General features: G+C 44.5%; 1 protein-coding gene across 1 annotated transcript; it reads left to right on the plus strand.

The window, feature by feature from the left end:
- Positions 1-12,209: 12,209 nt before the first annotated feature.
- LOC123133830 (putative F-box protein At1g49610) lies at positions 12,210-12,800 on the plus strand (the record flags this gene model as incomplete). Its single annotated transcript, XM_044553233.1, is given in 1 exon segment — positions 12,210-12,800. A coding segment is annotated over 1 exon segment (67 nt), but the record flags the coding sequence as incomplete, so codon positions are not given.
- Between the last annotated feature and the right edge of the window lie 1,398 nt (positions 12,801-14,198).

The following is a 14,198-nucleotide window of genomic DNA, read 5'->3' on the forward strand; positions in this document are numbered from 1 at the left end:
CTAGTCCATCTTTCTATACGAATTTCTTTAAAGAATACTTCTCTTATGATATGATCTACTACGAGAGTGTCAAGCGGCGATGGAAGTTGAGTAACTGTCTTGGAAATAGGTAAGTCGGGCACATATTCTAGTTCCGATTCTAGGCTATCTATAGAAGAATGGAGTGTTCTAAATTCTACTATTTAATTGGTGCAGAGGTAAGCAAGTCAGTCTCGGGTGGGAAGTAAGCACTATCAACTCAGGCGGGTCTTCAGTCCAAAGAAAAAGAAAGCGGTGGTCTGTACTTGAAAATAGGACTCTACTTTTTGATTGAAATAGGACTGTGCTAGCATCTGCAAAAGGCAAAGCATGACCTATCGTGTAGTACTTCGGGTGTCGATCCACAGGGAAAAAATGGGAGAACTGGTTGGTTTGCACAAGTTCAAATATCTTGGCCTAACCTAATTTGTAGAAACCTGCAGCCTAAATTAAAGACTAATCCTAAACTAAAGAAAATATAAATCGCCTAAGGCGCGTGCGGCCAAGGTCTTCCATAGGAGCTCGAAGGAAGAGGTTCTGAATAACTATACAATTTATAAGATGCAGTGGATTAGCTAGACATTGAAAAGCTGCCACTCTGAGGGAATTTGTTTGCATAAGCTACAGGTGCTATAAAGCAATCATGTACTGAGTACAAAGCTATTCCATTATAGTGAGCAGTATCAAATACGTAACAAGCAATAGAAGCATCCTGGCAGGTGTATAGAACTAGCAAAGTGGTTTAGGAAAGGGCATATGAATAGGCAGTTTGGCAAGTGAGTAGTTTAGGTCCTTTAGACCAAAGAAAAGGCCGGGAGCATTTAGGTAGGCCTATCACTCAACCGGCGGCAGCCGATCGACTTATACTAACCGCGTTGGCAGAGCTACTCAATGACTCATTAGATCCACGAATTTCCCCATCTGCGTAGGGCTTCCGCAAGGTTCTCGGCCCTTCTTCCGTGCATTAACTCAATGGCCGTCTATGGATTCTATAGTTCAGGTGGACGTGGTCAAGTGTTTCGATAGCATAGACCATCGGTTACTACTTGAACATTTGTCTAAGCTCTTAGGTACAGATAACGCTCCTCTCATTGACCTCATCAATTGCTTTCTCAAGACACCGAGACTTTCTAAGAAAGGGAATGACTACTCAAACAGTGAAGTCGGCCTTCCACAAGGATCACCGATCTCGCCTGTTTTGATTCAATCATTCCTGCATCAACTCGACTTGCAATTCGATGCTATGGCCCAAGAGGAGAATGGGGATTCTACCAAGTACGTCTATTTCGCTCGCTACGCAGACGATATACTATTCGGCATTCCTATCGTAGGTGTTGGCGTCATGTCTAAAGTCTTCTTTCGAAGGCTGCAAGAAGTTCTTGACCGTATGTCCAGTAAGCTACGCTTGAAATTAACGTCTATTGTACTGCAACGATGGAGGGCTCCCGTAGCCGAGGAGGGCAAAGATAGGTTTGCAAACCAGATTATTGGCTGTTACATTCAGACACATGAAATGCTAGATGTTATATGCAGCAAGGTCAAAACTGGGCTTTTATTTGTCCCTATAGAAAGATTATTCACCAAGCGCCAGGAAAGCTTTAGCTTTGCCATAGAGTGACAGTCGGGGGGGAGCAGGAGAGAGGGAAAGAGGCAAATGAGAAAGAAGAAGGAGCAGGGTCGAGTGAAAGAATTGGTACATTGGGTCCCCCCCACCGAGCGGAGCCAAAGGAAAGACAAGGGTTGAGGTAATCGCTATGAGTGTTCAGGCTATTCCGCTTATGCTCGCGGATGCGGATAAGAAGCTATCAAAAGGGGATGATAGCAGCCACCCATATGGGCAGCTAGAAAGAGAACGAGGAAATGTGAATCACGATCCTTATTCGGTAGAGGAGTCGGGGGACATTGGTTCGAATCCAATTCGTGAATATCAGAAAGCATTGTTTCTCATTGAACTATATACGATACGCGCGCACGAGGAAGGGATAAATTGATTGCGTTGTAGTCATTTTCCATCAGATTCTTAGGGATGTAGTGCAAAGTAAATGTTTCAGTCAAAAGTAAGCTGCCGACTATGATGAATGCCAGCCCGATCTGTAGCTGATCTTTGATCCCGAGCTTGAGCTTCTCTTTGATGTCGGGTGAATTGAATTTCATATATGGAGAAATGTGTCGCTAGTCCAAGTCCGCTATAGAATTGTTTGTCTATCACTTCGGCAATGAAGGTCATTTCTTTAGAAGATCGATACTGGTAGTTGCTTGCGGTGTCTGAACAAGTTTCGAAAAAACTACTGTGTCTGCATTTTCCTAAAGATTGCTGTGAGGTTGATAGTGATATCTTTCCAATAACTGACTCAGCAGGTTCAATTGAGGTATCATTCGATTGAGATTTCGAACCGTGTAGTGGTTAGGATCCTCTTATTGCCGTCAAGGGCTATTTTGGTCGATTCTAGCCAGAGAGTTATGAATAGAAATAGCAGACCTGATTCGAGACAACAGGAAGTTCCCGTTTGCAGATATACATTTCTCAGGTTCAGGCTATTCGTGGAGTCGATCACCACCACTTGAGATAGACGATCAACTTCATTAAAGAAGCAGTCATCTCTATACAGGAAGCAACATGTTTTCTATGGTCCTATGAAAAGGTTCCAGTGGGTTTCTCTTGCTGAATGGTGGTAAAACACCAGCTTTCATTCCTCACTGCAAGCTACTGCTTTTGCTGCTTTTTCTCACTCTTTGCCTGGGCCAACGATAGATTAGTCTCTGGGTCGGTCAAGTGATAAATTGGCGAGATTAGTTAAGGAAACTGGGACTTCTGATTGTTCGCGAGGGATGGCTGAATAACCTACTTTGCTTTCCATTTAGGGTAATAGGATGCCACTACTTGACCTTGCTTGCCCAGACACAAGATAACCTATAGTTTGGGTACTGTCCTTCGTGGTGCTTGCTTTCCTATAATCTGTAAAGCTTTAGCTTTCAGAGAAGAGATTTCAGTATCCGATTGCTTTTCTGACTGGAATTCTCTAGTTCACTTCACTTCTACGCAATGTCATTTCTTGATTCAAAGTACTTATTTTCTGATTGGAATTTCGATCTCTTGGCAACAGGTTTCGCTTCTGCTAAGGACAAATTGAACAAGCTACTTCTCAAGTCCGGGTGGGCTTTTGAATTCAGAGAAGGGAATTCCAGTTCTGATTCTAGTCTCTGTGCTCTGTTCAGTTTAGTTCAAGATGGGAAAGTATTGCTTGTTTCCTAGAATCCTAAAAGGGGTGCTTGTTTTCCTCGTCCGGGCTCTCCTCTCCCCTTTCTGTCCCAACCTTCATTCCTGCTTTTCCGCCGATTCACTAATTGAAATAGTTCAGATCCAGCACTTATATCCCTTTTATATATATATAGAATCAGGTATCTGCTTTCCATGGTTCCTGATTTCGGTATCTTTCTTGTCTGCACTTGATGAAATCCCTTTCTTTTCTTCTTGGCATACAGATTGGATTCTTGTTGATCCAATCGGAACTCTTGAATTGAGGGGTGGCCGTGAAAGAATCACTGTTTTGATGATATGAATGAAAACAAGAGATTTCATTCTTCATGGCATATTTCAAGACTAGGGTAGCTGCATTCTAGGTCTAGGACTTGTTGCTTCGGATCAGTTCCCTTTAGGAGCAGTTTTCCTCTTCTTCAATCTCGAATCCCGAAGGGGAGGCTCTAGTTGCCAAGTAAGAAAAGATCTCGGTAGTTCAATTCATGCATGTGAAAGCTTATCTGCCAGATACAGATGATACTTGCCACTACTTGACCGAAACTAGGACTTGAGGAGGAATGAAATTCTAAGGGAAATCAATCAACTAATTGAAATAGTGATATCGGTATCGGAACTCTGGAGAAGGGCCCGGCCTAAGCGCCCTCTTGAGACTTGGACTCGAAAGAGGGAAAGATTAGTGGGTCAATAACCAAGTTCCCCGATTGGATTCCAGTATCTGATCAAGCCGAAGTAAGCAAGTTCCGGATTCGAGTTTCCTTTTCTGACTTGAATTCAAGTAGGATTCCACATCCACTCGGTATTCTAGCTGTACCAAGTCTTTTTCTTCACTCTTTAGAGGGAAAGTATGCTTTGGATTTGCTCAGTGATACAGGTATGCTTGCCAACCCTGCTGCATTGTCTTGATCTCTCCCTGGGATTCGGAACTTGGATCTGGGAAAGGAGGCTTAAGAAGAATATGACTCCATATTAGTAGTAGTATGTTGCTCTAGACTCATATGATTAGGAAGCGATAGAAGTTATCGAAAGCAAAAAGGATAGGGGCAAGAAAAGGGTTTGAAAGTTCATTCTCACCCCCACAAACTTTCTTTTCTTCTTGGCGTACAGAATTCTCTGCCTTTAGTCACCCTTAGCGCGAACCATCTTCTTTTCGAAGGACGGAGTCGAGACTCCTATCTATTCGTAACACTTGCACGATGAACTATTCATCCCACTATCTCCCTTTCCATGAGACCTACTATACCCCTTTTCTACCTATACCTGGCTAGACTCGTGTACCTCGATTTACGTACATTCACCTAATTTACTAACGTTATTGCCTGCAATTGAGCAAATACCAATAAGACATTGATCTCTAAGGAGCTATTACGAAGTGTCGCAGTCGCTGCTAACGGTAGGATTTTCTATCACGTTTTTTTTCATTAACGTGCTTGCACCCACTAGTTTACTGCTTGCTTTAGCTTAGCTTTCCCGAAACCATCAACTCTAGCTTTTTGAGCAGGTTTTTACCAATCTGGTATCCGCTGCTGATCCATATTCTCAGATACCCGCTTTCTTTACGACAGTATAGTATCATGTATGCTGACAAGATCCATGAAGTAAAAAGGAGGGATATGGACTCCATCCTATAAACTCAATATATAGAGGCTACTCCGGAAACAGGAAGAAACCACACTCAGCATACAACACCGACTCGTCTTAGACAGGCTTTTCTAAATACTCAATTAGACTATTATGTACTTGACTTGCTAGGAATTGGATGAAACTATTAATGCATCCCATTATCTATTTCTTCATTCAGCTATGAGAGCTAGAAATTGATAGAATTTATCCATTCTACTTCCTCCACTTCTTTAAAAGCTTCTCCAATCACACTTATTACAATCTCACACACTTCTTCTTCTTCCTGACCTTGAGCGCAGCGCTGAAAATCCAGTATAGATTTCGTGATATATCAGGTATAGTGGTTTGAACTAGCTCATGCTTCAGTCCAAGTGTTTGCCGTACGCCTTCCTTAAAGGGCTTAGTTTAATCATTAGTGGTCCTATCATGGGTGTCACATTCATTTTGACCTATCCGGGAGACCCTATTTGATTAAGAGATCCATGCGATGCCAGAATCCGTCACTAAAGCACCGTATTGAGAAATAGATACCCAGCTGAGGAGTAGATGAGGGGCAGTGAAATCCATCTAAAGAATGCTGTGGAAATGCTACTTGTTGAATATCAAAAATATAGGATATCGAAAGGTGATGCGAGCGCTAGCTCATCTTAGAAGTGAGGTGAAAGATTTCTTTGATTTCGCGATCGTTCCTATTTTGCTGGTGAGAAAGCAGAAAGGATTGGAAAAAGTACCAACTTCTTGTAATTCTGTATGCCAGCTCCTATCATATGTGCTAAGAGGGCGTTAAGCGGCCTGGGACTCTTATTTATGATCTTGTTTAGGATTGGAAGAGCGGAAAAGCTAAGGTACATCAGCATGGGTTCTATTCTCGTCTTTCAAGTACCTACCCTGGTATCACCTATGTAGATTGGTGGGGCTTTAGGACGGACTCCAAAGTTGACTGTTGAATCTCAGTATGTATGGCCAAGGCTCACTCATTCAACCCGCGAGAAAAGCGAGTCTTGAACGAAGGAAGAATAGTTGCAGGATCCTGGGTTCGGTATGATTGTTCTTCCAATTCATACTAGCTACGATCTTTCCCTGCTTAGAGGATCCAGTAGTAAGGGACCTACCTATGGCCAGTAAAGAACCCACCTATGGCTGGCTCCTCGGACAGCTTTCGGAGCTTCTGCTTCACCGGTGTAACACAAGTGGTTCCTGGGCTTTAACTAACTAAGTGCTGGCAGTGATTTTAGGTTGGTTTCATGGTTTCTTCATTCTTGTACCCTGTGTTAAGCATATAGCTAGCGTTTCTGGTGAACTTCACTTCACACCTAAAAAATCCCGATTGGAAAGAGAGAAACTTGACACGCTATAGTGACAGGCGAGGGCGAGCGAACCCCGTTAGCTACAATTCTATATCTTCTTTTTTGACCCCTTTGATTTGCCTTATCACTACAGCCACGGATTGAGCGAAAGCCGCCCAAATGAAGATCAGATCACGAAATCATTCTACGATCGATCGAGTTATTCTCTATATCTTTATATAAAATAAGAAGACAGAGAGACTCGGCTTCAAGATGGAGATTGACCATCTGCACCTGCTCATTCAATTATTCTATTCCGAGAAATCCGGACTACAATCTTCAGACAGAGGGTCCCTTCGATAAACTACTTGTCTCATTGGGAATACCCTCTTATGGAGAGCTAGATTCCGTAGTGGAGTTGACTTAGCTAAATTAGCAACTTATCGATCTGCTGTAGCTTTTCAAATCCACTCTAACCGAACTATGTTAATTATGGAATACCGCCTATCCTTAGAAAATAAGATTGTCCTTGTACTTGCTCTCTCATTCCTGGGAGTCCTTCAAGGGTATCAGATCTTGCTTGAAACAGGTTTTTCTTTCGCGCTTCCCCTAGCACAGGCAGTAGTTTGATAGCGAGTTCACCTTCCTAGTAACGTTTGCTCATTTCATTCATTCTCATTCAAATCTACTTCTAAGGCATGTGAAGTACCAGTTGTGGACAGATCCCTTGGCAGAGTATCAACTTGAGATTCTTCTTTCACCCTCCAGGAGTTCGGTTCTTTTCTTTCTATATCAGAATACGACGTAGAGGCTGAGCCTGCCGATTGATCAGACTAGCCAACTAAGGGTCCATTCACTTCTATAGAAAAATAGGTGTACTGCGCGAAAGCTTCTCTTTATGAAAACCCCTCTGAGTCGTCTATAGCCGCCAAATCCCTTTTGATTCTGTTGTCAGAGGTGCCTTTCAATTTCATTGACCTTGGTACTGCATTTCATAGATACCTTCGCTATTACAGTAACGCAATTCTCCACTGAACCCATTGACCTAGGTACCGAGTCTGTTATGCGTACGTCTTTTCAGACTCTTTATTTGTTTGTGGACAACAAAAATGCAAACATGAGAAAAGGGGATCATTCCATTTTGAACACACCCATCTATCTCATCTGACCTCTCCGAATTCCCGAGTAACGAACCATGGGCTATAGATGGTTGGGACATATCATCATCCGGAGGGAGTGGTCTTAATACCGATATCTTTCTTTAACCTTTGGGAGGTCGAACCACTGAACCTATTTCTTTGACCTTGGGACCGATAGATAAGAAGGCAAGGCAGAAGAACCAATTGAATCGCGGAGAACAGGTAGCTCCGGCATGTGAACTTGTCGAACCATTCAACTATACTGTATATCGATTGGCCACATCAACGCATTTCACCTCGGAACTTGTACTTGGAATAGAGCCAGCCTTGAGATCCGCCACATCTTCCTTCAAGTCAGAGAGTTGAGATAGAACAGCTTCGCCTTTGACCGGTTTGCTGCTTTCCTTTATACACAAGCCCCTATTATTAAGGTATGGAGGTTTTTTCTGGAATGACCAAAGAACAAGAGAAGTTCAATGAGGTGCAAATGCAAGAATTAAAGCAACAAGGACAAGTGCTGGGATAGGATCCCGAAGGATGGCATGCCTATTCAGCAACGTGCAGAAAGGATGGCTTCACGCAAGAATCTTGATGAACCAGGTATGTCTTCTACTAACAGATATGCTATTTGCAATTCCATTGATTCTGCTAGTCTAGTAAAATCTGCTGTAGATAGTGGTCTAGTGTTGGGCAGTACACAGGAGGAAATTGATAGGTCTATAAATTCTATTAAAGCAAGAGAACTTGCTCAAGCATTGCTTTATGAAGCTGCTCAGAAAAAGAAGTTAGCTGCTCATGAGAAGGAGCAGTCTTCCAGTGTCGAGTTAAGCTCTGATTTAGAGAATGAGGATATTACTCAGATTGTTGAAGAGTTAGATAATCACAGTACTTGTATACCAGTTGGTGACAAGAACACTACGAGCAGAGCTAAGAGGAGGCATAACAAAAAACAGATACCGCCATGAAGACACTAATCTTGAATGTGAGGGGCCTGGCCAGGTAGAAGGGGGCAACCTTCTGAAGTGATAGAGTGGGTGGGCATAGTTTGTGTGCAAGAAACTAAGAGAGAACAGTTCTCAGATAAAGAGTTAATGGCAATTGGTGGCAGAAAGCTTTTCAAGTGGTTTTGCAAGCCAACCAGTGGCAGTAAAGGTGGAATGCTTATTGGAGTCAATCTGGATGTCATGGATGCAGACCTCATTGGGGAGGGTCAATTTCTCCATGGTGTTTGAGTATAGAGGCTTTGTGATAATTGTGCTTGGGTGGATGTTTATGGTCCAACCAAATTTAAGAGCTATGTTTTTGTCAGAGCTCACTAACTTTGTGTAGAGTGTTGATCTACCTTTGCGGGACATGATCAGATTTGCTCATGAAACAATGGCAGAATACATATTAATAGGATGGAAGCTTTTAATGCTTTCATATCTGAAATTGAACTACAGGAACTGAGAAGGGTTGGTGGCCTGGACTAACAAACAAGACAGGCTAGTGAGAGAAGTTTTGGATAGAGTTCTGGTTTCTTCAACTTCTGAGGATTTATTTCCTAAGTTTTACTATCCCTCTTGCAAGCTGGGTCAGATCATTGTCCTTTACTTCTAGAAAATGGGGAAGATAGGGGCTGCCACTAAGTTTCGTTTTGAACCATCCGCAAGAAGGGTTTAGAGATATGCTGTTACAGAAATGGCCTACAAGAACTGTTGCAAATGTTCCATTCCAGACTATTGGCAACAAGTGTCTCAGGGCTTCAGGAAGTTCTTGAGAGGGTGGAAGGCAAATGATGCTACTGACAATAGAAGAAGTAAATCCAATCCCTGCTTTAGCCTTGCTGCTTATTCACTGGCAATCCAACCATACCATTCTTGTCTATCAGGATCAGTCTTTCCCTCAAGTCACCTTAACATGCTTCTTTCTTTCCTTCACTATGCAGATACAAAACTAGGTTGCGGACGCATAAAGCCACTGATACTATTGGTCAGAAGTATGATTTGACAAAAACTACTACTTTAGCAGCTATGCGAAATGGAAGTTTCCTTCTTCTTGCTTGTTTGGCCGTCCGAAAGCAGATACAGATATCGGGGAGAAAGCAGCTCTCTGAGCGATGGATACCGATCGATCTCGGTTATTTTCATTGATCCTAGCCTATCTCCATAGCGCTCACCCAGAGGGAATTCACTCAGCTCTGGGCCGCATCCATCTGGTTGGCATGAGAAAGAAGGCAATTCCTTCCTTGGGTCAGATCTCCGTTCCGGGATGGAAGAAAGAAATGATGGTTTGGATGAGCAATTGGGAAACACACACGGGGTCATGGATGGCTACCTAATGTGAGATGCATGCATTTCGGATAGAATGTCACACTGGCTCTGGAGTGCCCGGGGGCGATAGATATATGGATATATAGAAGGAAGGGAACATCGTCTGCGAGCTCTCTCTCCTAATCCACTTTCTTATTGCAAAGGCTCCAACAGAGCAAAGTTGTACAAAAAGAAGTATGCATGTGGTCGGTCCCCTTCGAAAGGCAATGGAAAGCAAGGGTCCCGCTAGCATTGAGGAAGGAAGCGGTGAGACCAGTTCAGCCATAACCTTGAATGAATTTATATAAGCCAGGATCTTGTACCGGGTACGGAGACTCTCTAGTGATGCTCCCCTACCCCCCTCTGCCTAGGGTAATAAGCTGGAGTGATAAGCTTAAGCTAATAGCAAATAGAGAGCTAATACCATATCCCGCCCGGCTCCGCCTTTAGCTGACCCAGCCCGGACTTCCCCTTCAAGCGTTCAAGAATAAGCATGGGAGTCGAATAGAGATGGCACTTGGAAACTACCGTTGGTATTTCAGGTTTCACATTGTACAGAATGAAATCATCGATAGGGCTCGCCCCGAAGAGAGGATGCCGCACTTAATAGAAAATTGTTTAGTTTAGGCATTTAGCTTAGCTTAAAATAGATATGTAACATGATGTACTTACACGTGCAACCACTCCGTCTTCTAGACCGGGGTCATAATTGAACCCACAACAAACCTCAGATGATGTGACTTCTCCACCCTCTAGGCAATTAAAAACTGGTCCCATTAGCTCGAATTTACTAATGTTAGAAAGGAAGACGAAGGTGCCAAAACAAAGCATTTGTTTCAAGTGCTGTCGTGTCCTTGAGCTTCAAAGTCTCCAAAATCTTGATCGAGAAGAGTAAGCATTGCCTGGTGAGGAAGAGCGGAAGCATAGGTTTTTGGATCCTAGCGAAGGAGTTTCAAGCACGGATTACGCTTCTAAAGAGCACTATTTGGCTTGGCCCCTTCCTGCCAAAGATTTGAGATAACTAAAGAGACTCGCAGTCAAAACTGGTGGAGCCAACGCCAAAGAGGAAATGTGTAGATAGTAGGTGAGCGCCTAGCCCCTTAGTCTTTCGGATCGGAAGATTCATTGGTTTCATCCAAAGGCTTCTGTCTCGTCTTCCTCAAATTGTTGATCGAGGATCAAAGACATTGCTAAAGCAGACGCCTACCGAACGGGGGTTCTTGTACCTGCTAGAACAGCATCTGCTCGAACTTTTGTTTCTTAGAAAAGAAAATATGAACTCACAATGTGCAACAGAAATGTTCCCACCGGTTGAGAAACCACCATAGTTGGATGATTGCTCACGCTAGTAAGACAGCTTTGACTCTTCTTGATCGTGATCTGGTGATCGGTCACACCCTGTTTAGAGGTTCTAGGCCCTGCGTATTGAATCATCTACCACATAAACAGAGTCTCGTGATGATCCTGGTACAAAAGGTTCGTCAGGCCCGCATTCAGAGACTTCTGCCTCAGACTCATATCCATAAAGATATTCTCTCGCTTTCTAGTTGTACCCTTCTTCACACCCACCACGGAGGTTATAGATTTCCCGTTATCAACATTGTCCAGGCAGGACTCTATTTTTAGAATGCTCGGAGCCAACCAAACAGTTTGCTACGTCCCTCGAGAAAATCAAAACTTCATTGGAAATTCAGGACCAACTTAGGAAGGCACGGACTCATACTTTGTAAGGTCGAAGTCCACACATAAGAAAATAACTAGTGCCTAGGAATACCCCCTTCTTCATTCATCCATTTAGGTAAGAATGGATCCAGGGAACCTGGCTCAGGAACAACCCTGAAAAAACACAGTAAGAGAGTCCAATCTCTGAAATATAGCATTTGATCTCCTAAGTAGTAGTAGTAGAAGGCTTAGTATCCGACTTGATCCAATAGAGTCAGAACACACAGTAGATCCAGATTCCACACCTTGTTGTGGACTGGGGAGAGAGCAGCTCTTCGAAGCTGGGCGTTCTGTGTGATTATGGAGGAACTATAGTACTCGCCCCAAAATGCAAGCTGGGATAGATACTTAAAGAAAGGGGGAGCGGTGGGCCTTCAAAAAGGAGCGAGGGAGTGATGGGTAACCTTTTTCTATATGTTGCTCGTGAGCCACCAAGTACCAGTCTCGCAACAGTACTGGCGTTAAAGGATCGGTCCTTCACTTGCGGATCATTCGCGAGTCGAACTCGCTCTCTTGCCACGCCTTTGACTCACGAACTCGAGTCGGACTCATTCACTGCTGACTTTTTTGAGGATCGTTCGTTCTTCACTCTCTTGCTATTACCCGCAGGGAGCGCTGCAACCGACGGTGCATATTATCATATAGAAAGAAGCGAAGCGTAGCGATTCGTACTACCGGAAAAGTGTCGCTAACCGCTAGGCAATAGAGTCAGCTTACGGGGTGGGGCGCAAGCAAGCGTAGCGAATCACATAGAGTTGCCCCTACCTGCCAGCGCGCAGATAGATAGGGCGGGCGAGCGCAGGGATGGATGTCTGAGCGGTTGAAAGAGTCAGTCTTGAAAACCGAAGTATTGATAGGAATACCGGGGTTCGAATCCCTCTCCATCCGCGAGGTCATAAGTTCTCTCTTGCCTTATCTATAGATAAGAACGAATCTCCTCGACTCGACTGATATGATGGATGGAATGGGTAGAAGGTTGAGGTTATTGTGTGTTGATTTAGTTAGGACTTTGTCTCCCTTTCGTTATCTTCCGCCCCGGGTGGATGACCTGTGGGAGCTAAGTCGAAGATCTCGGTGTCGTCGTGAGTGGTTGATAAACAACGATTGCAGTTTGATTTAGGGAGTCCCAACCCTGTGAAGCTTAACAGACAAAGAAAACGATAGAGACTTCCGGGTATAGGGTGACGACCTTAATGAATCAAGTATTCAGGTGGCAGAGTTTTGAGCTACATAAGCGCTCAAATTCCGGAATACTTATTGCCCCAAAAATATGATCAACCCCAGGTACATTTATTAGGTTTTGATCTGAGGCTATCCTGGTCTGCAGGACCCAACACAAGTATTCATCCTTTCCAATCTGAAAAAGGTGTTGCCGAAAGCTTACCCTCTTCCACACGGATGCTACAGCCGCTATCACTTTTGCAGGAGGGGAATTACAGAGTTCGCCTCTCGACATCTTGTTTGGTAAGCGGAATTTTGACCCAGGCGCCCTAGTGTTGCCTAACCGTTCGGCCGGAGATGTCGGATGCGAGATCTTTAGCTACTTGTATCAATTTGCCGCAGTGTGCTTAGATACAATGGGCTGGCAGCTGAGGCTTGGCAGGATGGGGGAGTTAATTAAGGTCGAGGGAGCAGGAAAGAGTTTGTTATTCGCTATTGGCTTAGTACGGCCTATACATAATAGGGCCATGACGGTTTTGGCAAGGCCTTGAACTTCATATATCCCTTTTTTACTCAATCCAGAATACCAAGAAAGTCAGATTGAATCATTTTGTCGACCTTTCCTTTGGATTTATTATCATAGGTAGTGTTCGAGATCGCCTCTGTGCGGTGAACGCTTGAATGTAGCTAACATCAGTTTTGTCCTCGCGTGGTTGAAGGAGATGCTGCTGCTGGATGGAATGCTTCCGGGGCACCATGATCCTTCTATCAGGAATAGAATAATCGAGGGCACTGACTGACTGCATCAATCATCGCTCAGTGAGCTATTAATTGCCGCCAATAGCGCTTCGCTTGCATGCAAGGCGGCTAATAAAAGCGCCAGGTAGACGCGCGGAGATGCATTTTGAGTACTGGTGGTACTGGACAAGCTCTAGGGGAATAATCTCTTTCTTATTTCTTTCTTATTTCTTTCCCATGACGACTAGGAACGGGCAAATCAAGAATTTCACTTTGAATTCCGGACCTCAACATCCTGCTGCTCATGGTGTTTCACGATCAGTATTGGAAATGAACGGAGAAGTGGTGGAACATGCGGAACCACATATTGGATCACTCCAGTGCGGCACGAAGCCGCTAACGCTGAGTAGGCTCCTATGCTGCTAGCACGATGGAGGTTCCGTAGCGCGTCATGAGCACCGGGCAAAGGGACGGTTGAGAAACTCAAGCGAACCGCCCTACCTGACTTTGGATAAAGATAGAAGGGAGAAGGTTGTGAAGGTGGCCTCGTTATCCACACATCTCGTCGGAGGACCGACCTGGGTTTTCACGAGCGTAGGCGGGTCCTGGAGTGCCCGTCAAGCGCGCTAGCGCATACCCCGGGGTGATCATCACCACCTGCACCTCACATCTCGGCATAGTGGAACGTGTAACCCGCCTGCTGTCCAAGTCAACCACTGAATTTCCTGTAATTCATAGCGCCTAACAGAACGTAGCAGCAAGGGACAACCCACCCATACAGACAGCCTGCGGGGAGGATGGCACTACTGGCAAAGACTGTCTGGCGAAAACGCCGCAGGCGCGAAGCGTGGTGGGCCTGCGCCGGGGGAGCATAGGGAGGAAAGGGAGCCCGGACGGTGGAAGAGCCAGGGGAATCCGGGTCATTTGACGGAAATGGAAGGTCCGAGCGGCTCATTCATTCTGG

Source organism: Triticum aestivum, chromosome 6B, assembly GCF_018294505.1.
Source record: "Triticum aestivum cultivar Chinese Spring chromosome 6B, IWGSC CS RefSeq v2.1, whole genome shotgun sequence".
In the NCBI taxonomy this organism is placed as follows: Eukaryota; Viridiplantae; Streptophyta; class Magnoliopsida; order Poales; family Poaceae; genus Triticum; species Triticum aestivum.